This window comes from Echeneis naucrates, chromosome 10 (assembly GCF_900963305.1).
Source record: "Echeneis naucrates chromosome 10, fEcheNa1.1, whole genome shotgun sequence".
NCBI lineage: Eukaryota > Metazoa > Chordata > Actinopteri > Carangiformes > Echeneidae > Echeneis > Echeneis naucrates.
The window spans coordinates 6,561,216-6,586,752 of record NC_042520.1 but is presented as its reverse complement, the minus strand read 5'-3'; the positions used below and the strand labels follow the sequence as shown (position 1 = coordinate 6,586,752).

At 40.5% G+C, this 25,537-nt stretch overlaps 2 protein-coding genes across 3 annotated transcripts; both read left to right on the top strand.

Moving 5' to 3' along the window:
- Window positions 1-7,949: 7,949 nt before the first annotated feature.
- On the top strand, window positions 7,950-9,595 carry LOC115050388 (signal-regulatory protein beta-2-like). Its single transcript, XM_029513233.1, has 5 exons — window positions 7,950-8,292; window positions 8,499-8,870; window positions 9,032-9,157; window positions 9,282-9,325; window positions 9,455-9,595. The coding sequence occupies exons 1-5, from the start codon at window positions 7,950-7,952 to the stop codon at window positions 9,578-9,580; spliced, it is 1,011 nt and encodes a 336-aa protein (XP_029369093.1). The 3' UTR covers window positions 9,581-9,595.
- A 2,178-nt stretch (window positions 9,596-11,773) lies between these two features.
- On the top strand, window positions 11,774-13,786 carry LOC115049637 (signal-regulatory protein beta-2-like). Of its 2 annotated transcripts, none has more exons than XR_003841136.1 (6): window positions 11,774-11,826; window positions 11,974-12,312; window positions 12,418-12,774; window positions 12,921-13,177; window positions 13,272-13,318; window positions 13,402-13,490. XR_003841136.1 is itself a non-coding variant. In XM_029512017.1 (6 exons), the coding sequence occupies exons 1-6, from the start codon at window positions 11,778-11,780 to the stop codon at window positions 13,540-13,542; spliced, it is 1,059 nt and encodes a 352-aa protein (XP_029367877.1). In that variant the 5' UTR covers window positions 11,774-11,777; the 3' UTR covers window positions 13,543-13,786. The 2 variants fall into 2 exon arrangements, 1 of the variants encoding a protein (XP_029367877.1); XM_029512017.1 differs by having other exon boundaries at window positions 12,921-13,046; window positions 13,402-13,786.
- Window positions 13,787-25,537: the final 11,751 nt, after the last annotated feature.

The following is a 25,537-nucleotide window of genomic DNA, read 5'->3' as shown; positions in this document are numbered from 1 at the left end:
TGAAATGACAGATCCTCATCCGACTGTTGCTTTTGTTGTTCAACTGGAGACAAAATACATCTTCATATCTAAGTGATTCACAAAGGCAGTGGAGCCATCTTCAATTTCCTGTGAAGCAGCCAATCCAGATGCACCACATCATCAGTGATGCCCCTCCCACACATCAGTCACTTCAGCATGAAGAGCAGAGCGGACAGACTTGGGGAGGTTTCTGTGGTCACAACATCCATCCTCTGTAGTCTCTTCACTTGTTCTCTACAGAACAGAGCAGCACTCTTACAGTGAAAACTTCTGATGTCTTTCTTGAGGTGTAATTACCAAGAGGCCTTTATTCCTCTCTCTCTGTATTTTAGCTCAACTTTTACTGCTGCTTATCATTTTAAAATAGTAGTATTACTCTTATAATTAATAATAATACCTCAGTAACCAACAGGAGACGTAAAAGGAGGAATGGAGACAAACACACTTTCTCAGTAATGTTACATGGTGGCTATTTTTGCTCAGACCTTTTAGAGGTTTGCTGCTCTCTGGTAGCTGCTGTCAGAGGGGGAGGTGCTCAGGAGGCTCTTTTCCTGAGAGCAGCAGTTTGTACTGAGATGTTAAGTTTCATTATTGAAACACAAGTTTGACTGCCAGTTTGAAAAAAATAATTTATACCATTATATTTAAGACAAAACACAAAATAATTGGAAGAGTCCTCATACTTACTGACAGATGTGTGTCGTTTTCAGGTCGGGTTTGCTGAGAATAAACAGCTTCAGTGGTCGGTCGGAGGGAGAGAAATATCCCACCACAACCTCTGACTGTTGTGGCTTTGCTTGTTCTCAGGGTGGACACGTAGACTGTCTTGGGGAATTCTACCTACAGCATAAAGTGATGTCTGTCTGATTGTAAAAAGATATAACATGTTTTTTCTGCTAGCAGAAGCACAGATGAAAGAAAGTCACATTTGAAACAAACTGTGATGCCCACCTTGAACATTAGAGTCAGCTTCTGATCAGTCAAATGATCTTTACAGTGCTGTGCTGTCTTTTTTCCACTGGCGAGACACAAAGATGCTGATTTGATTCATTCAAATAATTCATCTTCTCACACTTATCTGTTTCCAGCTCATGGGGGGTGCTGGATCCAATCCCAGGTCACACTGGGTGAGGGTGGGGTCACCCTGGACGGGTCGCCAGTCCATCACAGGGCAAGAAACTACTCAGAAAACACAGGAGAAAATACTATTGTCAGATTCAGAGCCTGATCTACTGACAAAATGTCCTTTACTTTCTATGTTTCCAAACTGTATTGAATTCCACTTATGGCTTTGTGTTTTTAAGGCTTTTTAATGACACCCATCATATTAATACTGCTGTAACAGGCCAATTAGGATTTTTAGTTTTTACTGAATTCACACTGTATCAAATTACATCTGTTGGGTTAAGCTTTCATTCAAAGACATTATGTCTGTGAATATTTATTTGTATTCTGCTCATCTTCTTGGGCAAAGCAATTATATCCATATACATTTCCTGTATAAGTTAACTGAGGATTAATGTCATTCATCAATAATGTGTTGTTGTCACTTCGTGTTTTAAACTGTTTGAAGACGCAGATAAACAAGACGAACTCGGTTTCTATGATTCAGTTTTAAACCAAAGGTGGAAAAGAAAAACTACAAATAAAAGTTAAATTAATTGGAAACAAAAAAGTCTCCCGACTTTCCGTATCAAATGTCAGCAGTAAAACAGAGTAAAGCTCAGTTCATGAAGTGACAGCCACCTTTAAGTTAAATGCTGCGCTAACGCTGAATGATGCTAAGCTAACATCGTTACTAGCTAACGGCTGGAAAAAAAAATATTTTGAAATAAAACACAGCTCATTTAAACTCACTCGAGGATATTTATACGTTCTTAAACTCAATAGCTACCTGACAAACTTACAGCCATTTCTTTTGCAGTCCTGAAAAAGTGTTTGAAAAGCCCCGCCGATGTTTGGTTGGTTAGCATGTCAAAATAAAAGTCCGTCAGTTTGATGTGTAACTGAAGTGACTCAACTGCATTTCTGTAAAGGAATAAAAATGATGTTAATTAATAATAATCTATGTAAATGTAAAAAAATATATATTAAACTGCGTCAGAGTAAACCATAAGTAAGCTTTAGTGTTTATTTACTAGAATGAAGTGCTAAAGTTAGTGCAGAGGAAGTTGTTATGTAAATAGAAAATCTGTTATACAATAAAAAGACATTGCTATTCAATAAAACAACAAATACAAATAATAAAAAACAAATACATTTTAAAATACATAAAACAGCCACACCGGAAGTGTGCGGTCCGATGATATAATTGGCTTCCGGTCTTCGAAGAAGGAGAAGAAACATGAAAAATGAGACAGTGAGTGAAATGGTTTCTTTTGAAATTATTGTTTCGATGGGAAAAAAATATGATGCACCTAAGTATACAGTTTTAAGTGTTGAAATACGAAGTGATAAATGAAATAAAACCGTTTATTTACCTTTCAAATCCATTCTAGCTCGATAAACGTCGACATGACGAGCGCCGATCGATGTAGTTTGATCGCAGAAAATATAAATCAATGCAGCGATAAATCGATACACTCTGACTAATACTAAAATACTAATCTGTAAGTGATCTAATATGAGATATGACAGGATCGATATCAGAAAGAAACACGTGTTACATTTGAAATCAAAACACACAGTCATTAAAGAAATGATAAAAAACAAAACACAAACAAACAAAACCAAACAGGATGGTTTAAATGTTAAACGTTCAGAATTGACTCTTTTCTTCCTTCATACTGTCACTGGCCTGGCAGAAAAACTTTGCAGTGTATTGTGCAAATGGTGATGAGTTCTATTCAGTTAGAGAAGGAATATTGACATGGACAGAGACAGTGACCCTGAGTGGCAACCAAACTGCAACTGCCATTAATTTTAGTATTTCCAGGAAGTGACTTAACACAAACACAGACACAAAAGATGCACAATGCAAACGTGCTATATTGTGTTATTTTGCCTCCTCTACTCACGATGGAAAAGTAAATGATCTAATACAAGATCCCATCTGTAAAAAAAAAAAAAAAAAAATACAGTATTGGTGGTATATACACTCATTACTCAGTAAATTATTGGGTAGATTTAAAGGGAAATATTGTGGATTATTGCACAGTTACTGTTCACATCATTTCAAGTCATCTGCTGAGTTAATTGTCAGCGTCAGTCATAGAAACCACCATGATAAAAGCTTGTTTTTAGTGTTGTGTTGTGAGGTGTTTACGCTGGAAAGATGGTTGATAACATTTCCACCTGTGGTTGTTACAGAGAGACGCCAGTGTGGAGACTGGCCAATCAGCTTGCCCCCACATTGTTCCCTCCCCTTTCATATGACTATATTAAGGGAAATCATTTTAAATAGGCTCTAAAATAACTGCCTGCTTAAATGGATTAACAGGAAAATGCTGCTCATATTACATTTTCTGCTGTTACTCAGAGTGGGACGTAAGTAGAGAAAGTCAGCTTTTCTCTAGACATGTTCTGTAGTCTTATGTTTTACATTTTATATCCATCTCTTTGCATTAGTTAAGATCTGGATATTTTATAAATCTATCTCTATTGATAATTGTATTTTTAGGATCCACTGATGATCTGATCGTTGAGATGAAGACTGTTGATGTTGGAGAAAATGTGAAATTGACGTGTCAACGCCAAGTTGACAGTGATGCCAAGTTATTTTGGATCCGGCTTGTTTCTGGAAGCTTTCCTGAAGTCTTAGGAGGAGCATTTTCATTTAATCACACGTCAGATCAGCTCAGTTTTGTGAATGAGATCCCTCGCTTCACAACAAAGCAAGAACCTGGAACTTTTTCTCTCTATATTAAAGAAATGGAGCGAAGTGATACTGGACTGTACTACTGTGTAAAAGCAAGGAATTTTGACATTATGTTTTTAACAGGAACATTTCTGACAGTGAAAGGTAAATAAAATACAGTACACAAATACATTAACTTAGAATATATTAAGTTCATGCCAAGTCATTTCAATTTTTCCCTATAATAAGCCATCTTATGAATCTTATGAGAAAGGATCTCAAGGCAGTTTTCAAATTGAGCAGGTCTAAACTACTTTTAAAGTAATTTCTGAAATTTGATGTTAAACCTTTAATTTGTTACAATTTTTTTATTAATTTTTTTTTTTATAATTTTATTATATTTCCAGGAGCAGAACCTGAGGTCACCACCAACTTTCAGCTTCCTCCATCTGATCCAGTCCGTCCAGGAGACTCAGTGACTCTTCAGTGTTCGGTCCTCTTTGACTCTGAGAAGAAAACATGTCCAGGAGATCACAGTGTGTACTGGTTCAGAGCTGGATCAGATGAAGCTCATCCCAGTTTCATTTACGCTCATGGAAACAATAGAGATCATTGTAAAAAGAGTCCTGAGTCTGAGTCCACACAGAAATGTGATTACGTCTTCTCCAAGACCGTCAGCTCCTCTGATGCTGGGACTCATTACTGCGCTGTGGCCACGTGTGGAGAAATTTTATTTGGAAATGGAACTAAACTGGATATTGATAAACTGGAAATTGAAGGTAATTGTGTAATTGTGTGTATTTTTGTGTGTAATTTCAGAATGTAGTGTATTTAGATCCTATTTAATGCAGTAGTTATTTGTATTTTATCATCCAATCAAATCATGATTAAGTTTCTTTCTTTGTTCCCTAAGTTACTTCAGAAGAGAACGTAATCGAATTGCGGAACACCAACACACTTCTGTTGGTGTTATGTGGTACTTTGGCTACAGCTCTGATTGTTACTGTCTTCCTGTTTTATATGAAGAAGAAAACTTGTGATTGTGCCAAAGGTAGTAGAAGTTTCTTAAATATCAAAGAGTATTTTGCTGAAGACAACCTGACTTGATTTCCATTTGTCCGTTGTGTAACCATCTCTCGTCTTCACTCTATACAGCTGCAGATGCTGCAACAGTCAGCACTGATCAGAGAAGTCAGCAGGTAAGATACATGAGAAAAGACAGAACTGGATAAGTTATTAACATTTATTCTTCCTGAATATGATTTGTTTTAATGTCATTCATCTCACAACCTTCTTCATTATATATCTTCTCAGAGAGATGAGGACCGACTTACTTACTCCGCTCCAACCTTCACCAGGAGGAAAGCTGGAAAAGTGGACAGAAGGAATGAGAAACGAGAAGAGACTATCTACTCTGGTGTCAGAGCTTTGTGATTGCTTAGAGCTGATTTGTTTTAATTTGTTTTGAGCTAATTTTTCTTTGGCTTTGTATTTTTTCTCAGCGTAACTTCAGATGTTGTAAAAATCTTTCCTGAACTGTATGACATTATTTTTGTAAAATGGCGTTGATCATGGGGCATAATATTCATAATTAAATGTCTAATGGCTTTGACAACACCTGACTGCACTGGTGTTCATTCATTCTTACCTCTTTTCTCAGCATTTTTTGCTGAAAGAAAATTATCTGTGATATGTTTTTCTGTGACTTTGTGGGTCATCGTAGAAGTTACTGGCAGAAAATTCACTGATGATGTTACAGTATTCACTGCAAGGCCTTCATCTAAAATTAGTTTGGTTGTTTTATGTCCATTGTTCTCTCTATGAAGCTTTGTGTGTTGATTTTGTCTACAGGTGTTGGACACAATCTTGTTTCAGGGATCATTGTCGTAGTCAAATCAATTGGGTACTTAGAACTGGGGGAATGTGCAACCTCCACCCAGAAAGGCCAAACTTGTGTGTCGATCATGAAACTTAACATCTCAGTACAAACTGCTGCTCTCAGTAAAAGAGCCTCCTGAGCACCTCCCCCTCTGACAGCAGCTACCAGAGAGCAGCAAACCGCTAAAAGGTCTGAGCAAAAATGGCCGCGATGCAAAATGACTATGAAAGTGTGCGTGTCTGTTTGTACATCTCCAGCTCGTTTTCATCTTTTAAATGATAAAGCTGCAGTAAGAGCTCAGCCTTCTGGGGCCAAAATAGAAAGTGAGAGAGGAAGAAAAGTTAGAAACCACACACACAACAGTGCTTCAGTTTCCGTGCATCTTTTGTTCATCAGCACTGACTGTGAATCTGAGTGTATTTGTATCAGAAACAACAAACAGTTTGAACACACAAAGAGCTTCGTGTACAAAGCAGAACTCAATATGTGACAGTAAGTTTTTTTCTGACTCGATGTGTGTAACCATGTTTGTGTGTCATGTTAACAGGACTGGACCCATCAGTTTGTATCAGACAGTTGTATGTTGGCCGTGATGGCGACCACAAACTAGAAATGTGTTGATCCCACATATTCATGATAACACATATTTATTATTCTGTTCTATCTATAAATTGTCAGCCTTAATACACAGCTACCTCCACTCCACTTCAGTCATATTTTGTGACCAGACTTTGAGGTATTGTCCTGGACAACACCACAAACAGTCTCACTGTTACTGACAGTCTTTCTGCTGTACTCAGCATCAGACATGATTTATTCATACCAAGCACTATTATATCTTCATGATGTTACTGCAAACTGTCTCTGAATCTGTTTTTATGATATCGTAAGAGTGCCGTTCTGCTGCTGTGTTTCAGCAGCGCTCTGAAAAGAAGTGAAACAAGTAGAGAGGATGGATGCTGTGACCACAAACACCTCCTGAAGTCTGTACTCTGCTCTTCATGCTAAAATGACTGATGTGTGGGAGGGTCATCACTGATGATGTTCAGTGTCTGACTTGGCTGGTTCACAAGATACACTGTGCTGCTAAAAGTATTGGCTCACGTGCCTTGACTGGAATATAAACTTTCTTAATCCAAAGAGTTTAACATGATGTCGGTCCATCCTTTGCAGCTATAACAGCTTCAGCTCTTCAGGGAAGTCTTTCCAAAATGTTTAGGAGTGTGTTTATGGGAAGTTTTGACCATTCTTCCAGAAGCGCATTTGTAAGTTTCACACACTGATGCTGGAGCAGAAGGCCTGGCTCTCAGTCTCCGCTCAAATTCATCCCAAAGGTGTTCTGTCGGGTTGAAGTCAGAACTCGGTGCGGGCCAGTCAAGTTCACCAACACCAAACTCTCTCATCCATGTTTTTGTGGACCTTTTTTTGTGCGCTGGTGCAGTCATGTTGGAACAGGAAGACTCCATCCCCAGTTTTGAATTAAATCTAATTATGTCATCAAACTCAATTTACGCCACAGACTCATGAAAATGACAATATCTGTTGGCCCCAAATAAAAAGTGCAACGAAAACAACAGCCAGATGAGGATTGTTTTCATTTCAGTGCTCACATCTGCTGAGTTCAGAGGTCAAATCAAAGGACATCAGGAGAAAAAAGAAAAGACTGGTTTTTAACCACAATAATTTTTTTTCTCACTGTCCTCAAAAAATGCTGTTGAACATTTTAAACCTGGACAAAACAGAGTGATTTTTTTTAATTATTATTATTGTTTTTTGTGAAAGCTTTCCAGGAAATTGTGGTGGATTATTGCAAAACTTACTCTTCACACAATTTAAGGTCATCTGCTGAGTTAACTCTCAGTGACAGGTATGAAAACTCACCGTGAAGGAAGTTTGTTCATCAGTGTTGTTTCATGTGTTTACAACGGAAAGAGTATCAATAATATTTCCACTGTGGTGGCACAGAGGAACGCCAGAGAAATGACTGACCAATCAGGTTGCTCTCACATTGTTGCCGCCCCCTTCGTATGTCTTCTTTAAGGGAAGTCATCTTCAACAGAGTTTAAAATAACTGCTGTCTTACATGGATTAACATGAAAATGTTGATAATAGTACATTTCCTGTTGCTACTCAGAGCAGGACGTAAGTAGATGAATCAGTATTTTTCACATATATTTTTTAGTCTATGTTTAAAATTTCAGTTTTGTCTTTTTGTATTAATTATATTGATCAACCTCTGTCTGCGGCTGTATAATGTTCTCTTCAGGAGGCACAGATGATCTGATCTTTGAGACGAAGACTGCTGGTGTTGGAGAGGATGTGCAGTTGACCTGTCCTCGCCATATATCTGATTACAATGCCAACTTTTTTTGGATCCGGCTTGTTTCTGGAAACATGCCTGAACTCTTGGGAAGAACATACTTATTTCATAATGATGGTACAAAAAAGACTCCTCGAATTACAGCAAAAGAAGAACCTGAAACATTTCCTTTGAAAATCAGTAAAGCAGACCAAAGTGATACTGGACTGTACTACTGTGTAAAAGTAGTACAGCTTGACTTGGAGGTTATAAAGGGAACATTTCTGAAAATTAAAGGTAAATAAAACACAGGACAAACACATTTGAAATGATTTTTATTTATATTGTGCCAAATCACAACAGAAATTATCCCAAGTTAATTTTCAAATACCTCAGGTCAAGGCCTATTTTTTAAGATAGAAACAGATTAATGTATATTAGACTTTAAACGAAGATGTTTCAATAACTTCACAGTAAATTAACTGTGTGTTTTTATTTCCCAGGAGCAGAACCTGAGATCACCACCAACTTTCAGCTTCCTCCATCTGATCCAGTCCGTCCAGGAGACTCAGTGACTCTTCAGTGTTCGGTCCTCTTTGACTCTGAGAAGAAAACATGTCCAGGAGATCACAGTGTGTACTGGTTCAGAGCTGGATCAGATGAAGCTCATCCCAGTTTCATTTACGCTCATGGAAACAATAGAGATCATTGTAAAAAGAGTCCTGAGTCTGAGTCCACACAGAAATGTGATTACTTCTTCTCCAAGAACGTCAGCTCCTCTGATGCTGGGACTCATTACTGCGCTGTGGCCACGTGTGGAGAAATTTTATTTGGAAATGGAACTAAACTGGAGATTGATAAACTGGAAATTGAAGGTAAGTGGAGAATATTCTTATATAAATGTTCAATTGGCATATTTTTGTGTTTAATTTCAGAATGTAGAATTTAAATCCTATTTAACGCAGGAGTTATTTATATTTTAACATCCAACCAAATCATAATGAACTTTATTTCTTTGGTTCATACGTAATTTCAGGGAACATGATGGATCTCCAGAGGACCAACACACTTCTGTTGGTGTTATGTGGTACTTTGGCTACAGCTCTGATTGTTACTGTCTTCCTGTTTTATATGAAGAAGAAAACTTGTGATTGTTCCAAAGGTAGTAGAAGTTTCTTAAATATCAAAGAAAATATCAAATATCAAAACCATATTTTGCTGAAGACAACCTGACTTGATTTCCATTTGTCCGTTGTGTAACCATCTCTCGTCTTCACTCTATACAGCTGCAGATGCTGCAACAGTCAGCACTGATCAGAGAAGTCAGCAGGTAAGATACATGAGAAAAGACAGAACTGGATAAGTTACTAACATTTCTTCTTCCTGAATATGATTTTTTCTGAACTCTCACCATCATTATCATTAATCTCATAACCTTCTTCATTATATATCTTCTCAGGGAGATGAGGACCGACTTACTTATTCTGCTCCAACCTTCACCAGGAGGAAAGCTGGAAAAGTGGAGAGAAGGAATGAAAAAGCAGCCGAGAAAGAGACGGTGTATTCTGGTGTCAGAGCTTTGTGACAGATTAACAATCCAAACAGTGGATTTGTTTTGAGTTAATAAAGCTGATGATGTGACTCGACTTACTGCGAAGTTTTTGTTTTAAATGAGTTATCATTAGTCCATCCTTCTGATGAGTATGCTCACTTGGTATACGGGACACCGGGGTTCAATTCCCTGGCGAAGAAGTCCAGCCACAAGGCGCCCACTGTGGTACTCTTGTGCCGGTCCCAAGCCCAGGTGATTGTTTGGGCTGCGTCAGGAAGGACATCTGGCATAAAACTGGAGCCAAATCAAATCATCTAAGTGGAAGGACGGTGACTTGCTGTGGTGACCCCGAACAGGGAAAAGCTGAAAGAGGAAACAAATAAAAAATGAGTCCATCCTTCTCCACATGAAGCTGTCTGTGTCTGTTCTTTGAACGAGGAACAAACACATCATTGTTTTCAGGATCATTATGGGCTCAATCATTTGTGGACCTTCATGTTTGCTGAAAACCAAAATGTGGTGATCTGCCAAATATTGCTATGTATTTACTCTACATGTGATCAGCCGGGCAGCACGGCGGCACAGTGCTGTTATCTCACAACAAGAAGGTTGTGGGTTCGGTTCCCGGCCTGGGGCCTTTCTGAACGTGCCTGTGTGGGTTTCCTCCCACCGTCCAAAGACATCATGTTTGGGTTAACTGCTGACTCTAAATGGTCCGTAGGTCTGAGTGTGAGTGTGAGTGGTTGTTGGTCTCTGTCTGTCTCTGTGTGTCGGCCCTGTGATGGACTGGTGACCTGTCCAGGGTGACCCCTCCCTCACCCAGTGTGACCTGGACTGACTCCAGCACCACAGCGACCTGGAAACAGCGTTAGAAGATGAATGAAGATATTTTCAGCTTTCATTGGTGTCATACACAGATACTTCTGCTCTACTTTTACATTTTTGAGGGCAGAATTTGTACTGTTGTCCTGGAAAGTGTTTCTGTCACGATATTAGAGTCTTTCCACTGTTGTTCATGGCATCAAACAGGATTTATTCATGTTGAGCACTTTGGTGTCTTTATGATGTTACTGGAAGAGAAAAATCCCAGAAAGTTTTCAGCACCTCCAGCTGAATGTGTTCTGCTTCTGCGTTTCAGCAGCGCTCTGAAAATAACTGAAGAGACTACAGAGGATGGATGTTGTGACCACAGAAACCTCCCCAAGTCTGTCCGCTCTGCTCTTCATGCTGAAGTGACTGATGTGTGGGAGGGGCATCACTGATGATGTGGTGCATCTGGATTGGCTGCTTCACAGGAAATTGACGATGGCTCCACTGCCTTTGTGAATCACTTAGATATGAAGATGTATCTTGTCTGCAGTTGAACAACAAAAGCAACAGTCGGATGAGGATCTGTCATTTCAGTGCTCACATCCTCACAGTTCAGAGAGGTCGAATCAAACAATGTCAGGAAAAACACAAAGACTTTTTTTTATCATCATTCTTTTCTCAACAACCTCAAACAAAAATGCTGCTGAACCTTTTGTTTCATTGATCTCATGTTTAAACGTGCCGATAAACTTCTTTGGATGTGATCATGAGCTGTGTTTGGTTTAATGGATCAGACTTTGGGACAAAAAGGCATTACTGATAATATCATGTCGACATGTGAGAGGGACAAAACCTGTGAAGCACAAACAAATTGCACCTGCTGTACATTTTATCTCTCATGGAAAGTGAATTAACGCACACACAAGATGAACAACGCAGAAATATGCAGTGTTGTGTCATATTGTCTATTCATGACTCAAAGGCACACATTTTCTGAAATTTATCCACATTTGGTAAAACTGACACGTGGCTGGTGGTGTCCGAGTTTATTTTTAAAAATATGTCATATTTTTATTGAAAAATATAAAAAACTGCAATTAATTATGACCTACACTTAAACTAAAATGTTGTAGATGATTGCAAATTCACTATTTGCAGCATATCTCATCAGCAGCTGAGTGAACTTTCAGAGCCAGTTACAGAAACCCACCATGAAAAAAAGTTTGTTTTCAGGGTTGTTTTTTGTGTTTAGACAGGAAAGATAGTGATAATATTTCCACTGTGGTGGCACAGAGAGACACCAGTGTAATGACTGACCAATCAGATTGCTCTCATATTGTTCCCTCCCCTTCATACGACTACATTAAGGGAAATCATCTTCAACAGAGTTTAAAATAACTGCTGTCTTAAGTGGATTAACATGAAAATGTTGATCATATTTCATCTTTTGTTCTTCCTCAGAGCAGGACGTAAGTAGATAAAGTCAACTTTTCTCAAAATGTATTCTGAAGTCTACGTTTCAAATTTGATAATAATCTTTTTGTATCAGTTTAGATCTAGAGATATGTGCCTCTGTCTCTGATTTTAATTCCTGATCTGTTTAATGGTATTTTTAGGATGCACAGATGAAATGATCTTTGAGACGAAGACTGTTGGTGTTGGAGAAGACGTGAAGTTGACATGTCCCCGTCTGAATTCTAGTCAGATCCCAAAGCAGACCACATTATTTTGGATCCGACTTGTTTCTGGAAACTTTCCTGAAATCTTGGGAGGAACATTTTCATTTGATTATGACGGTGTGAATGAGAGTCCTCGTTTTACAGCCAAACAAGAACCTGGAACTTTTCTGCTGCATATTAACAAAATAGAGTCAAGTGACACTGGAATGTACTACTGTATAGATACAGAAAAGCTTGACCTGAAGTTTTTAAAAGGAACATTTCTGAGAGTTAAAGGTAAATAAAGTACGGTACACACATGAAAATTTAATTACAAATCATCTCAAGGAACTTATTCGATAGAGTTCATGAATTCATGTATAATTTTATTATATTTGTCAGGAGCAGAACCTGAGATCACCACCAACTTTCAGCTTCCTCCATCTGATCCAGTCCGTCCAGGAGACTCAGTGACTCTTCAGTGTTCGGTCCTCTTTGACTCTGAGAAGAAAACATGTCCAGGAGATCACAGTGTGTACTGGTTCAGAGCTGGATCAGATGAAGCTCATCCCAGTTTCATTTACGCTCATGGAAACAATAGAGATCATTGTAAAAAGAGTCCTGAGTCTGAGTCCACACAGAAATGTGATTACTTCTTCTCCAAGAACGTCAGCTCCTCTGATGCTGGGACTCATTACTGCGCTGTGGCCACGTGTGGAGAAATTTTATTTGGAAATGGGACTAAACTGGAAATTGAAGGTAAAAGTGGAATATTTTTATATCATAGTGACATTCTAGATGTAACATGTACTCTATTTACATTCTATTTTTACAAAAATTTTATTATCTTCACATCCTATCAAATCATAATGAACTTTATTTCTTTGGTCCATATATAATTTCAGAGAACATGATGGATCTCCAGAGGACGATCACATTTCTGTTGGTGTTATGTGGTACTTTGGCTACAGCTCTGATTGTTACTGTCTTCCTGTTTTATATGAAGAAGAAAACTTCTGATTGTTCCAAAGGTAGTAGAAGTTGACGGAGACGTCTGTTCTTTTTACTACATATCTGCTGCCTGTTCTCTTGCTCATAAGTCTGATAGTCATATTTATCTTCGTTTTCACCAACGAGAAGAACAAATGTGACTGTTGTAATGGTAATATACCTAAATCATACTTGTCTTTCCATCAGTAAACCTCTCCTGCATCCTGACTGACTGATATCTATATATTTTCTGTTTCCTGCTCCAGCTGCTGCTGTCCTGCACAAAAACAGACGACAACAGACGAGTCAACAGGTGAGGAATTTAAATGTTGGACTGGTGTGAACAAAAAAGAAGATTCAGATTTTTCACCTTCATTTCTCTATATATTTCTCCAGAGAGGGAACAATGATGCATGGATTTATTCTTCTGCCATCTACAGCGTGATAAAAACTGGAAGTTGTTCATTAAAGGATGCAAAAGCAGCAGAGAGAGAGAGGACCTTCACTGCTATGAGAGCTTTTGGGATGGATCAATGAATGAATGTGTATTTGTGCTGTATAACGGCAGATATGATCCAAAATGCTATTTTATATCTGTCTGATTGGTAATATTGTCAAAAATATAATTTTGAACTCTTCTACATTTGAAACTTTCCATATAAATCACTGGATGATGAGTGAAAGCACCGATCACAGTTTGGTGTTTGAAACTGGTAAAATTACAGGCATGAATTTTTTTATATCCAACTTTATTTTTCACATCATGATTTTAGTAACAATGTTTCACTTAATGCTGATTGAATTCTTTAGTTTTGTGTCTGCTTCATTGAAAAAACCAAACAGAGTAATAAATTGTTCTCTGCACACATTTACGCTCATACTGTTTAATTTTTAACAATTAAATTCTTCTCATCTGCTCATGATTTTGCAAACATGCAACAGAAAATAATTTCTCTACGTAAAGATAGATCTTCCAGGAAGTGGCCAGTTGTAACGATGAAATGTGATCTTTGTCACCCATGAGGCTCATTATTTTCATCTGGTGGACAGAATAACAGTGTTGGTGTTTGAATGTCTTCATGATTTCATTCACACCAGAGAAAAGTTTTTAGCTTTTCCATTTGAACTGTTATCACAGACCAGTCTGGCATCAGTCAAGATAACAGCAGTCTGTACATCTTGTGTGCATTTTGGTCTTCTGGTTAACAAAGAGGTTGGTGTGGTAGAGATGTGGGGAGCGACCTACAGAAAGGGGGCTGGAGCCAATTGCAGCTGACAATGGGCGAGCAAACACTCTGAAGAGGTCCATGGTCGATATCAGGGCCGACATATAAAGGAGGACGAGCAATTACACTCACACTCAGGTCACATATTAATCCAAAGATGAATGTCTCTGGACTGGGAGGAAGCCAGAGAAGCAAAAACACAAAAAAGGAAACAGAGCCGGTCAAATGATTTCTATTGCCTTCTTGCAGGTTCAGTTTGTTTAGATGAATAAAACAGGACAGAAAATATTTTGCACAAATCAGCATCACTGTGTCTCTCCAGTTAAAAAGGACAACACAACACTGTAAAGAGCATTTGACTGATCCACAGATGACTTTTTGTGTTCAAGCTGAAGGGAATCATCATTTGGATTAAAATGAGTTCTTTTGCTCACACACATAACTTCCTTTCATTCTTTCTTTTGCTTGTAGAAAAAAATGTTTATGTTAATAGACTCAAAGAGAGAAAACTTGATGCTGTAGGTACAATTCATCATGTCTGCCTTGAGAACAACAAGCAAAGCCACATGCAGCAGCTACAGTCACAGTCACAGGTTGAGGTGGGACATTTCTCCCCCTCTGACCGACCACACAAGTTTTTCACTCTCAACAGACCTGACCAGAAAAAAACACATAACTACAAGTACATGCAGCTTTAGTTTTTAACCAATCAAACTATCTTCAAATGATTTAGTGCTTCATTTTAAATGTGAATATATTCATCCATTACGTCCGGCTGCCAAACTTGTGTGTTGATAATGAAACTTAACATCTCAGTACAAACTGCTGCTCTCAGTAAAAGAGCCTCCTGAGCACCTCCCCCTCTGACAGCAGCTACCAGAGAGCAGCAAACCGTTAAAAGGTCTGAGCAAAAATGGCTGCCATGTAACATTACTGAGAAAGTGTTTGTCTCCATGCCTCCTTTTACATCTCCTGTTTGTTGCAGAGATATTTTTATTCACATTAACTGGAATGCTGATGTTTTTTTTATTAAAATAGCAGCAGTAAAAGCCCAGTTTCCTGTGGATACCATAAAGCGTGAGAGGAAGAAAAAGCCTCTTTGTATTTACACCTTAGTTTGAAACCACAGACACAAGGCCCAAGTTTCCACATGTGGTTTGTTCATCAGTGCTGTGAATGTGAGTTTATTTGTGTGTGTTTGTGTCAGAGGCAACAACAGTGTGAACACAGTAAGAGCCTCGTGTAATGAAGCAGGTTTCAGTATGCAACTTTATATAATTTGATTTAAATTTTTTTTTTTTTTGTCTTTGTATGTAACCGTGTTTGTGTGTTATGTTCAGGGACTGGATGTAACATTTTGCATTGGACAATTGTTGTTGTCAACATTATGTTGAACTAGAAATGTGGTGATCTGACAAATATATCACACATTTATTACTATACATGTTCATTTTTTCTTACCTTTATATATTGTCAGTCATCACATGTTTCCTACACAGATACCTCCACTTTACTTTAGTCCTTTTTCAGCTCAGAGTTTGTGCTGTTGTCCTGGACTGTGTGTCTGTCACTGTTACTGAGAGTCCTTCTGCTCTACATGGCTTCAAGCATGATTCATCCATTTTGAGCACTTTTGCATTTATTATGTTGCTGCAAAAGAAAACCCTCAGAGAGTTTTCACCACCTCCAGGTGAATGTGTCTCTGTGATACTGTAAGAGTGCCGTTTTGCTTCTGTGTGTCAGCAGGACTCTGAAAACAAATGAAACAAGTGACCACAAACACCTCCTCAAGACTGTTCTGCTCTGCTGCTGATAATGAAGTGACTGATGTGGGGGGGGGGGCATCGGTGATGATGAGGCTGGAATGGAAGAGATCATCTTATGGGTCACAGTTGCATCGTGGTGAGTGCTGCTGCCTCACAACAAGAAGGTTGTGGGTTTGTTTCCAGACCTGGGGCCTTTCTTTGGGGAGGTTTCATGTTCTCCCTGTGCCTGCATTGGTTTCCTCCCACCGTCCAAAGACATCATGTCCGTAGGTCTGACTGTGAGCGGTTGTCGGTCTCTGTCTGTCTCTGTGTGTTGGCCTGTGATGGACTGGTGACCTGTCCAGGGTGACCCCGCCCTCGTCCAGAGTCATCTGGGATTGGCTTCAGAACCCCCCACGACCTGGAAATGGATAAGTGGTAGAAGATGAAAGAATGTTCTACTTTTATCCTTTGTGGGTTTTTGTTATTTGCTTGTTTTCAACAAAGTTGAGAAACAAATCAGGAATTACAATGTATCTGTACTGCAGCGGTTCTCTAAGGGGGGGCACAGAGCCATTGCAGGGGGGTTGCTGCACAGCTACAGAGCTAAATGAATGAGGCATGCTTGGACAGTCAGTGTGTTTACGTGCAGCTTTAGAAAATCTAATTATTGGCATAGTCCGACTAAGAAGACTTTTAAATGCATGTAAACACCGAAGCTCGACTGGAATGGAGCTATCCGTAACTAAATCCGTGGCTGTTGTTGTTATTGTTGTCACTGCACTGGGTGACACAGTGTTGTGTTACCACAGCTGAACCTGTCAGCTCAGAGTTGTGTGGCAGTGACCTCTCGTAGAACCTTTGAGACCAGAACATCAGAAGCAGAACTGCTGCTGTTCCGCTGACTGTGACATCACAATGGAGGAAGAAGAGAACTGCAGGAGGATTCAGGTTCAGCCTTCTTCCCACATCAACCTTTGAAGAGGTAAGTCACTCTGCTGCTGAGTCCAAACTTTTTTTATTTACTTCTTAATTTTTGTTTAACACACTAATACTTTTTGGGAAAGAAGTTAATTTACTTTAAAGTCAAATAAAAGACTTTTTTCATGAGTTATGCTGTGAACAACTCTGAATGTGCATGTGATGGGTGAAGGCGAAGTGTAAGCTAGAGGATGTAAAATGACATTTACAACAAAAACCTCACTTTTAAACTTCATTTCACTTGTTTTCAAGTTGTATTTGTGCTAAAAAGGTACATTTCACTTTGACGGGACAGTTTGTCCTCTCATCTGTGACAATTGTGCAGTTTCATGCTGCAGTTTAATAAAATAAAACAAATAAAATCAAACATGATGATCATCTAATGTTCATTTTATAAATCATATTTCCTGTATATCTCATATTTACTAAATATAATTCATTGACTCTTTATTTTTCAGTGTGCTGCCTACTGATGTCAATTAAATCCTTTGTATGGTATAATATTATTATTATTATTATTAGTAGTAGTATTTGCAGTAGTAAGCAGAATATCAATAAAGAAATAGTCATGCATTGGAGCTTGTTTCACATTTTTCTTTATGACTTTTAATAAAATCATTCTGGTCTCATTCCATTTTATGAAAGTTTAGGTAAAGAGTTTGCTCTGTGTAAGTCTTGACAAAAATCATGTGATCATAGTTGAAATAAATGTTGTGTGTTTTTGTTTCTGCAGTTTATCAACGTCGGTTTTCTGTGAGAGTATTAACATGTCATCTGTGCAACGATCGCTTTCGAAACCTTGGTTTCCACAAGATCTACTTCCCTCCTTTCCAAGGAGGAATTACAGGGAGACAGCTGCGACACCCGAGTATCTGTTCGAAACAGCAGATACTCCGCCAGACTCCACCCGGCAGGGCCGCAGCCTCTTGGCTTTTCAAAATAACATCAGACAAAGGGGTGAGAGTCCTTTGGTTCTGTCTAAAATATTCACGGAGGAATTGGCCGGCCCTTCGTCCCGTCAAAACATCGACAGAGGTCCCATCAGACCAACAGCAAACCCACCAGCTGGTATAGATGGAGGACCTTCTATGGCCTGGCAGGAGAGAGAGATAGGTAGAGAGGAAGAGGAGAAGAGTGAGAAGGAGAGACTGAGGGAGGAGAGGCAGGAAAGAAAGAGACGGGAGAGGGAGGAGAGGAAGGAAAGAAGGAGAGAGGACAGGGAGGAGAGGAAGGAAAGAAGGAGAGAGGAGAGGGAGGAGAGGAAGGAAAGAAGGAGACAGGAGAGGGAGGAGAGGAAGGAAAGAAGGAGACAGGAGAGGGAGGAGAGGGAGGAGAAGAAGGAAAGAAAGAGACAGGAGAGGGAGGAGAGGGAGGAGAAGAAGGAAAGAAAGAGACAGGAGAAGGAGGAGAGGGAGGAGAGAAAGAGACAGGAGAGGGAGGAGAGGGAGGAAAGAAAGAGACAGGAGAAGGAGGAGAGGGAGGAGAGAAAGAGACAGGAGAGGGAGGACAAGAAGGAAAGAAAGAGACAGGAGAGGGAGGAGAGGGAGGAGAGGGAGGAGAGAAAGAGAGAGGAAAAGGAGGAGAGGGAGGAGAAGAAGGAAAGAAAGAGACAGGAGAAGGAGAAAAAGGAGAGGAAGAGACAGGAGAAGGAGGAGAGAGAGGAAAGAAAGAGACAGGAAAAGGAGGACAAGAAGGAGAGAAAGAGACAGGAGAAGGAGGAGAAGAAGGAGAGAAAGAGACAGGAGAAGGAGGAGAGGGAAGAGAAGGAGGAAAGAAAGAGACAGGAAAAGGAGGACAAGAAGCAAAGAAAGACACAGGAGAAGGAGGAGAAGAAGGAGAGGGAAGAGAAGGAGGACAAGAAGCAAAGAAAGAGACAGGAGAAGGAGGAGAGGGAGGCGAGAAAGAAGGAGGAGAGGGAGGAGAAGAAGGACAGAAGGAGAGAGGAGAAGGGTAAGGGTAAAGGGGAGGAGCTTAGGGGTGAGGAGGTGATAGTGGAGGAGGTAGAGGAGGAGGAGGAGGAGCTTAGGGGTGAGGAGGTGGTGGAGGAGGATGTAGAGGAGGAGAGTCCAAACATGAGCCTGGTCTCCAGACTCTACATGTGGCTGTTTGACATCCAGAACAGGAATGTTGTCAGGGAAATCAACAAAACCTACGAGGCCGAGTGGTTCATCAACTTGAACAGTAAGAACACACACACACACACGTTGATCTGTACACAAAACAATTTACAACTACACAACATACTTCATGAAACTCACCAATCATCCTCTTGTTTCAGTTTCAGGAATCTCACTGAGAGAGTCAGACATACAATTGAAGCGCAGGCAGTATAGGAGGATTAAACTGTGGAGGCTAAAACGAGAAATAGAAAGAGATCAGGAGCTGGTGATGGAGTGGGAAAGAAAGAGGAGAGAGAGTCGGGCCCAAAAAGAGGTATGCAGCAAAACAAAAAAACCACGCAAGTCATTTTTCTCCCGGGTCAGAAATGTATTCAAGATACACAATCGCGTCCACGTGCCTGGAGAAAATGAAACAATAACTAAGTTTGACTGAAGTAAGTTTAAATCTCTAAAAATATGTTTTTTTATTATTTGCGTTCCTGGATTTTTTTTTTACAGGAGCCCCACAATGCAACCTTAAAATAAATTAGTGGAGAACCCTCCACAGGTGGTGTAACCCTCACACACGCCGGGGGCCATGTGACCCCGAGGTGTCACTGCTAACCAGAAGAAGTTCATAATCAGTCGGATTGTTTTGCGATGTAATATTGTGAACATAACCACTACTAATGAACCAGACCAGCTCAGCTCAGCAGAGGCTGATTTAGTTTATTTAAGGCTAATCTTCACTAACCTTACCTGATTTTTGTGACAGAATTTAAACCAACCTGGCCTAACTCTTAATTTCACCTAAATTAAACCTAAACCTAATCCAGCCTCTTAATGTGGGGCCTACAGGTTTCCTACGCCTTCTGGAAAAAGACACACACAGTTTGGTCCACTGAGTGTGGCAGGTGTTGTCTTCCAAATTGGAGGCTGAACAGCTCCTTCTCCCTTTCAGATGGCCGTCACACAGACCAACAAAACTAGTTATCTTGTCGGTCTCTCATTCATTCATTCATTCTGGGCAGATGCTGACCTTTTAGTTAATGGGGAAGATAAATGAGGCGACTGGGTAGAATCCTGATTGTTGTTCTGAGTGTTGATTCGGCACCGATCAGGGCAGGCATGTTCACATCCTCTTTAAAGCTGGAATGGTGTTCATCCATTCCCATCTGTTAAAACAAAAACAAAAACAAATGGAGTCTTGCCACTCTTTAGAAAAAGGTCAAGTATGGAAGACTGTTTCACCTATGACGGGTAAGATCCCCCTGCGAAACCTCGGGACAACCTAAGGCAGGTACAGCCACGATTACTTGACCTCACCGCCACTGTGAGCAGGCACAGAGCGGCGGAAAAAACACTGTGACTTGTGTCTCAGGACATGGTGTGACAGAAAAACAAGGCAGGCAGGTATGGAAGACTGGTTCGCCTATGACGGGTAAGATCCCCCCTGTAAATCCTGGGGACGACCTAAGGCAGGCACAGCCACGATTACCTGGCCTAAAGTTGCTATTGTGTGATCAGACACATTGTGTGACTTGCCACAGAAATGCAAGACTTCATGTCACAGAGAACTAATACAGATAAATCCCTCAGAGCTGAGGGATGCAGCAGGATGTGGTTTGTGCTTTGCCCTTGAGCGGTAGCTGCTTATTGACACTTGGGACAAGGAGAGACACCCTGTCAATGGCCTCTGGTAAATCTTCCTTAAAGTGTTTTGCCCCCCCCCCCACAGCAGGGTCTCGGGAAAAAAAATAACACATTAGTACGTAATGTTAAAACATTTTTTGAAAACAAATGTTCAAACATGTTAATTCTATCAGTTTTGTCTGATTAAACTTAAGAAACTGATTATGGAATCATCCAGATATAACCGTGACGGTGCGTACGCTCCCCCTCTCTGTTCCTCAGTCGCTTTCATCATTTTATCAGTCCTTATTACATTTCTAGCTCTACAGCTGTATTGCAACATCACACAACTTCAGCCTCTGCTGATCTGTTTTTAAAACTGTACTGACTTTTTAACCAGAACAGACACCAAACGCTAAGCTGTGCTATAAATCAAATGGACTAAACTCAAAATGCCGTTTTGAACATGTGGTCAATGTAGAAGTCACCTTTCAGTAGTCTGAGCTTTTTGAGGTCGCTGCTGTTGCTGGGTGGTCACTACGTACAAACGATGAAAGGCAATTCAATGGGGACTGTTTGATTATCATAGTCTCTATTTTCATTCACAAAAAAAAAAAAAATTGTCTTGGCATAAATAGACATCGTGTCTTTCTCAGATATTCGTATGTATAGGCACTTAAAATGGTGGACCAACCAATTGGCTGTAGTTTGCCCGGGTTTTTAACTTGATGTGGTTTTTGCTGCATGGGGTTGTTGTGGGTAACTCTCAGCAATGCCAACTGACCTCAGCAGGACAGAGTGAAAAGGGACCATCAATGGTTCTGTCTGAAGAAAGCAAACATCAGTCCTCCCACTTCCTGACTACTGTGCAGTCCGGGGTCAGTGCTGACAAAGCCCCACCTGGAGTCCAAGCAAAACCCTGTCTCAGAAACGATAAAATGAAACTATGACTTTTAGTCCTCCACCTGAAGTACAAGAAAACATGCCTCTGCTGCCCCATGGAATCCATTTGGACATCCCACCTGTCAGTAATTTAAATCCAGATTTTCTCCTGAAAATGCTGAAGATGCTCCTGATGCCCTGTCCATATCAGAGATCGGAAAAGCTCCTCCAGCTATGTCGACCATCTCTCATGGGTGAGGTTTGGACCCAAAAGCAGCACCAACAAGACCAGGTAGATTAGTAATGACTTTTATTGCCAGCAGAAGCAGGTAAATAAGCACAGTTCAGTTCAAAGGGGAAATGGCAGTCCTTAAGGAGCTTGGGGGGGGGGGGTCCGAGAGCCCAGAATGAAGCTGTTGATGAGGCAGCAGTACCAGGCACAGGGCAGGTCGGAAACAGGCAGAGGACCGAAGAACCAGCAGGCAATTTGACACAAGAAATGCTCACGAGGATACTGTCCCAGCGATGATCAATGGAGAGACCAGGAGAAATCACACACTGCAGCACTGGAGGTGGAGGACTCAGAGCAGCCCATTGAGCAGGCAGACAGAAACCAGGAAGGAGCAAGGCAGAGTCGTGGTCACAAACAGGAGGGCTGAAGTAGTTACCAGGGCAGAGACAAGGCGAGTAGGTCGGGAGCAGGCAGGGCCAGAAACGGGAGATCAGACAAAGGAATAATACTGGAAAGTCTTGCATGGGTACAAAGAACAATCTGGCAGTGAGCGTGGAGGAGAGTGGAGCTTTTAACATGGCGTGATTGCTGCGGAGCTGCAGCTGAGTGAACAGGTGAATGGAGTGACTGACGAGGTGGATGTGTCTGGTAGATGGGGTGAGCAGGGGAGAGGTGAGTGGAAAACTACTGCAGGCAGGTATGTATGGAGGACAAATCATGACACCAGCACTCCTTCAGTCCCAGATTATGTCTTTCCTGGGGTCAGTGGCTTGACCTCTTTGCACACAGTCCAGCTTCTCCTTTCTCAGTACTCAGACAGTTTACCTAAACAGCTTCAGACCTAGTCAAGGTCTTCCAGCAGTAATCCAACTAATGATTTTTTCACCATTATAGAGTAAAAGTTAATGCTTTTTAAGACCTTTTTAAGACCTCAACAAATAGAATATTTGTTAAAATATATTTTTTTTATTTATTTATTAGTTTTTTTCCTGACAATTTAAACCTGGCCCTGCTGTGGCGAGCTGCTGCCACGTACTGCTAGTGCTTTGCTCCTTTCATATGTGACTCGACGGCTTTGAGACCCTTCCATCCATTTGTTGTTAAATCTGCACTTCCCCATGGCTGCATGTTGAACCGCTCACTTCGACAACCATGGCGTGTAATGGCGGCACACAGTCAGACGTCAGTCTGTCGCTGACTTACTGTAACAGCTATTAGTCACGGAGTCTCTCATTTACTATACGGTCTTAGTACAAAGTTAATCAAAGACACACTACGTTTTACGGTCAGCCACTGTACTTTCCTATTTGCATTAAATTCCACTAAAAAATGTAATACCTATAGCAGATTTATGGTGAATTTAAGACATTTTAAGGCCTTAATTACCCGGATTTTAATTGAAGACATTTGAAGACTTTTGAAGGACCCACAGGGACCCTGTAATCCTACAGCTTTGTAGTCTGCCTGAACTCAGCCGTTTACCTTTACAACAACAGAGGCTGCAGTTCTTCTACATGTTAGGGTTGTGAACCGATATGACCGGATATTCGATCTGACAAGTTAGAGATACAGTTGTATCGGTGGCAGCCTCCTCAGTGTTTCCCCTACCATTATATTAGGGCGGCCCTTCGTCCTCCCAACGGCACCTCCTGCCCCCCCTAGAAGGTCAAGTTAATTTTGTATAACTTAATTTTCTATATAGCGCAAGATCCCAACAGACGTCATTTAAGGTTAATTTTCTGATAGCACCTTTGCGCAGAGGCCCTTTTTGGCACTTCAAATAAAGTTTTATAACTTCAGATGTACTAATCCCAGAACAATGGCTGTTGGCTTAAATGAAAGAAGACATCTGTACCTTTACAGCCATTGAATTTAAAATATTGAATTGAGTCATTCCCTAAAAGATAGGGCCATTTGAAAAACTATATTTTTTGGAAAAATAAAAAACGGGTAAGAAATTTTTTGTGAAAACTGTGATATCTCAAAATGTTCACTATGAATTTTACATATATGGTACACACACTCCCTGTCCACAAGTGTACCAAATTTTAGGTTGATAGGTAAAACTACTGAGGAACTATAGAGTTTTTACCAAACAGTGCTCCTTGGCGATCTCCAGTGTGCCAAACCTATCCAAAATGGTCCATTTTGGCTAAAATTCACACTGCGAGATTTCACAGATATACACAAAAATTTTTTCAACTGATAACTTTTTGGGGCCAATCACAGACATGTCTGCTTTTAGGAACACCAGTTACAAAAGTAAAATTTCATTTGAAAATTGCATTTATAGGGCTGAATATATGGTGTCCAAGACCTATCCAAACGCGAATTTGACCTATTTTTGCCTGTTTTATGTTGTTATTTTGAAGCTTTATGACTCCAGACGTAAACACACGACTATCAGGGATGGCTGAAATAAACAAAGACCTTTGAAAAATTAAGTTATGAAATTTACTGTACTGTCTTTTATTAGAAATTTCATAATTACATTAAAACTTGGGGCAGTAAAAACAGCGTAGAGCGTAGAGTAAACAAAGGGACCAGCTGGCTGCAGGCGGCCGTCGTAGACGTCGCCGTCCTTTTCATCCTTACTGTACAACATTTGCAGCAGCTCCGTCAGTGTAAACGCCATATTCTCCATGTTGGTGTAAAAAAGAGTCAAACGTCTCCACAACAGTAACAAAAACGACGGTAAAATCTGAGTCAACACCGAGTAAACACCGAGTTAAAGGGACATCCGGGACATCACCAGGTGCGTCATGACGTGAGTGCGTCACTGCCTGTTTGTCCCGTGCAGCTCTGGTCCCGTTACGCAGCCCTTATTTGGGGGGACAAACGGCCCAATCAGGGATTGTTATACGTCTGTGGAAACCTCAGGGCCTCTGCTATTGGAGGGAAATATTGTTTTCATTGTGACTTTGATTGACAGGAGACGCTGCCTGCGCGTAGTAGATGCACAGTTTGACGGACCTTTAAATTTGCGTTCGCCCAGAGGGGAAAAAAAGACAAAATGTCCGATTAACAGGACACGATGGATAAAATTGAACCACGGATCATTGTTGGGCCCATCTTCGGCTTTAAAATGAGGCCAAGCTTGTGGTTTTATTCGGCATTTTAGTCGGGGTTTGATCGAAGAATGTTCATACCTCACAGAGACAGAAAACTTTTTTTGTTTTTGGTGAGCAGGCTTGTTGAAACCTTTATCGGGAAATAAACTCCATTTCTGCACTTTGGTGTTTCTGTGAGAGTAAACGATTTTTTGGAGGTGAAAGAAACGGGGTAAAGATAGTACACATATGTTTACAGTCCCTTTGTTGTTGACGTGATGCCGCTTGTTGTCTTGCTGTCGTCTCCGACAGTCCGACACATTTTCAGTAACTATGATAAAACCGGAGCACCCAGAAACGTCAAAATTCTTGTGCATGCAGCTGAAAGTGTGTTAAGAATGCAGAATGCAATTTCTGTCTCTCCATATTCGCACTGTTCTCCTCTGCCCTTTGTATCACACATGGTGTAGCGCTGCCTTTATACACAGACTCCCTCCAGCGAGGGAAAAAAACAATCACAAGAAAAGCAAAGCAAAATATCAGCGTTTTTTAAACGCTCACAGGGCGACGATGGCAACACCAGTCGCTCCTCTGGTAGTAGCAGCCAGAGCAGCTCTCCTGCTAAAGTCTGCTAACCACTGCATGTCAGGCTGTGACCCAGCTTGGCTGTCAGAGGGGAAATATT